Below are 1,705 nucleotides of genomic sequence, written 5' to 3' on the forward strand. Positions count from 1 at the left end.
TGCATATCATAAAGCAAAGGCGATTTACTCTCTTACTTCACATTCTCTAACAGGAGAAGTGAGTTGTTTTTTTGTTTTTTTTGTGCTGTGAATTAAATTGTCCACAAAACCTTTTCACGTACGACCTCAGGTAGAAACTGACGTCCACCACACGTGTTCAGGCCAGTTCATTAAAGTCGTATCACAAACAGGTTCCAGTCAGTGTCTTGATTTTGTTGCTGGATCACAGATCAGGAACGTTACAGGAAGAAGCTGGTGATTTACTTTTCTTTACTGTCAAGGATTCAAGGATTCAAGGATTCAGGGATTGGAGGATTGGAGGATTGGAGGATTGTTTGTGTAGCCAAACTCGGTGCTATAGACGTCTGTTGTCGTTAATTGACAGTTAAGGGAAGCTGAAACTCAAAATCAAGAATTCGCTGTCATTATCTCTCACGTCATGTTGTTATTTTTAGCATCTTTATCTTCTCTCTCGGTATTGGTCCAAACAGGGCGTCACTGGGCGTCGCCTCTTCTGTGTGATTGACAGTCATCAGTCTAATTAATGTTAAGAGAATACCAACATGAAACAGGTGAAACAGGAACATTTGACTGATTTATTCACCATGACACTTAAAGGATGCTTTACTAAAATTAAATCAATCAACTAAGTGTGATCTTTATCCAGTGTGTGTGTGTGTGTGTGTGTGTGTGTGTGTGTGTGTGTGTGTGTGTGTGTGTGTGTGTGTGAGATAGAACTGTCTGATCTAAGCATTGTGCTGTGATGTGTCTGTCCAGAGAGGGAAACCAGGCGTTTCGGGAGGCCATGGCCATTCTGGAGAACCATCCTCGTGTCAGGGGCCTGTCCTTCACCTCGTTCCTCATCCTTCCTTTCCAGAGGATCACAAGACTCAAGCTGCTCGTGCAGGTGAGTGTTTCAACATAATGTAAAACCAAACACAGTGAAAGGAGCTTCAGCAGTGACGCTGATGCAACTGTCGCGGCTTTTTGTTGGTTTTTATTTGACTTTGTTTCTCTTCACAGAACATCCTGAAAAAAGCCGAAGAAAACTCCAAGAGCGAAGCAAATGCTATAAAAGCACATCAGCAGCTGGAGCAGGTGGGTATCAGTCGGGTGTAGACAGGCAGTGAAGTGGTTGTGAGGATGTGACTCATTTATTTATTCACTGTATTGGCTCATCACACACTGTATATTACTGTGTATCATGACTGGAGTAATTCTAAGGTTTAAATTCAGATGAAAGATAAAGTGACCGTTGCATTGAACAGCTGTAGAGTACGGCTGATTGATTTCAAATATTAGGAGTTTGTGGATCAGATGTTTGACTGAATATAAGATTAAAACGGTGTCACAGACCACCTGACTGACTAATATTTTAGTATCATTATAACTAGTTTTTACAGAAGAATGTCACCTGGGACAGGTGTTTTATTTTGATAGGACAGTGAAAGAGACAGGAAGCGCAGGGATAGAGAGAAGGGGAATGACATGCTGTACAGCTGAGGGGTTAATTATCTTCAGCCCCAGTGCTTCACACACTGCACGGCAACATGTGGTGCAATTTATGTAGCTTCAAAATGATCACACACAAATGTACGGTGGCCGATGTCATCGAACGCACCACGAGTCTCGGTCATGGTGACGACATAACTGGTAAAACTGAACATATAACACTGTGTCCGTTATGTCCTCTGCTCCATGATCA

The 1,705-nt window shown here is 42.2% G+C and overlaps 1 protein-coding gene across 1 annotated transcript in view; it reads left to right on the plus strand.

The window, feature by feature from the left end:
- Window positions 1-1,705, plus strand: part of LOC111671846 (ephexin-1-like) — a 19,382-nt gene that overhangs the window by 14,036 nt on the left and 3,641 nt on the right. Inside the window, exons 7-8 of the mRNA XM_023429072.2 lie at window positions 752-907; window positions 1,024-1,098. Of these exons, the coding sequence (XP_023284840.2) occupies window positions 752-907; window positions 1,024-1,098 (231 nt within the window). The remainder of the gene's footprint in view (window positions 1-751; window positions 908-1,023; window positions 1,099-1,705) is intronic.

The sequence above is a fragment of the Seriola lalandi genome, unplaced genomic scaffold (assembly GCF_002814215.2).
Source record: "Seriola lalandi dorsalis isolate HSWRI2012SDOR001 ecotype SW California unplaced genomic scaffold, Sedor1 jcf7180002054887, whole genome shotgun sequence".
Taxonomy (NCBI): domain Eukaryota; kingdom Metazoa; phylum Chordata; class Actinopteri; order Carangiformes; family Carangidae; genus Seriola; species Seriola lalandi.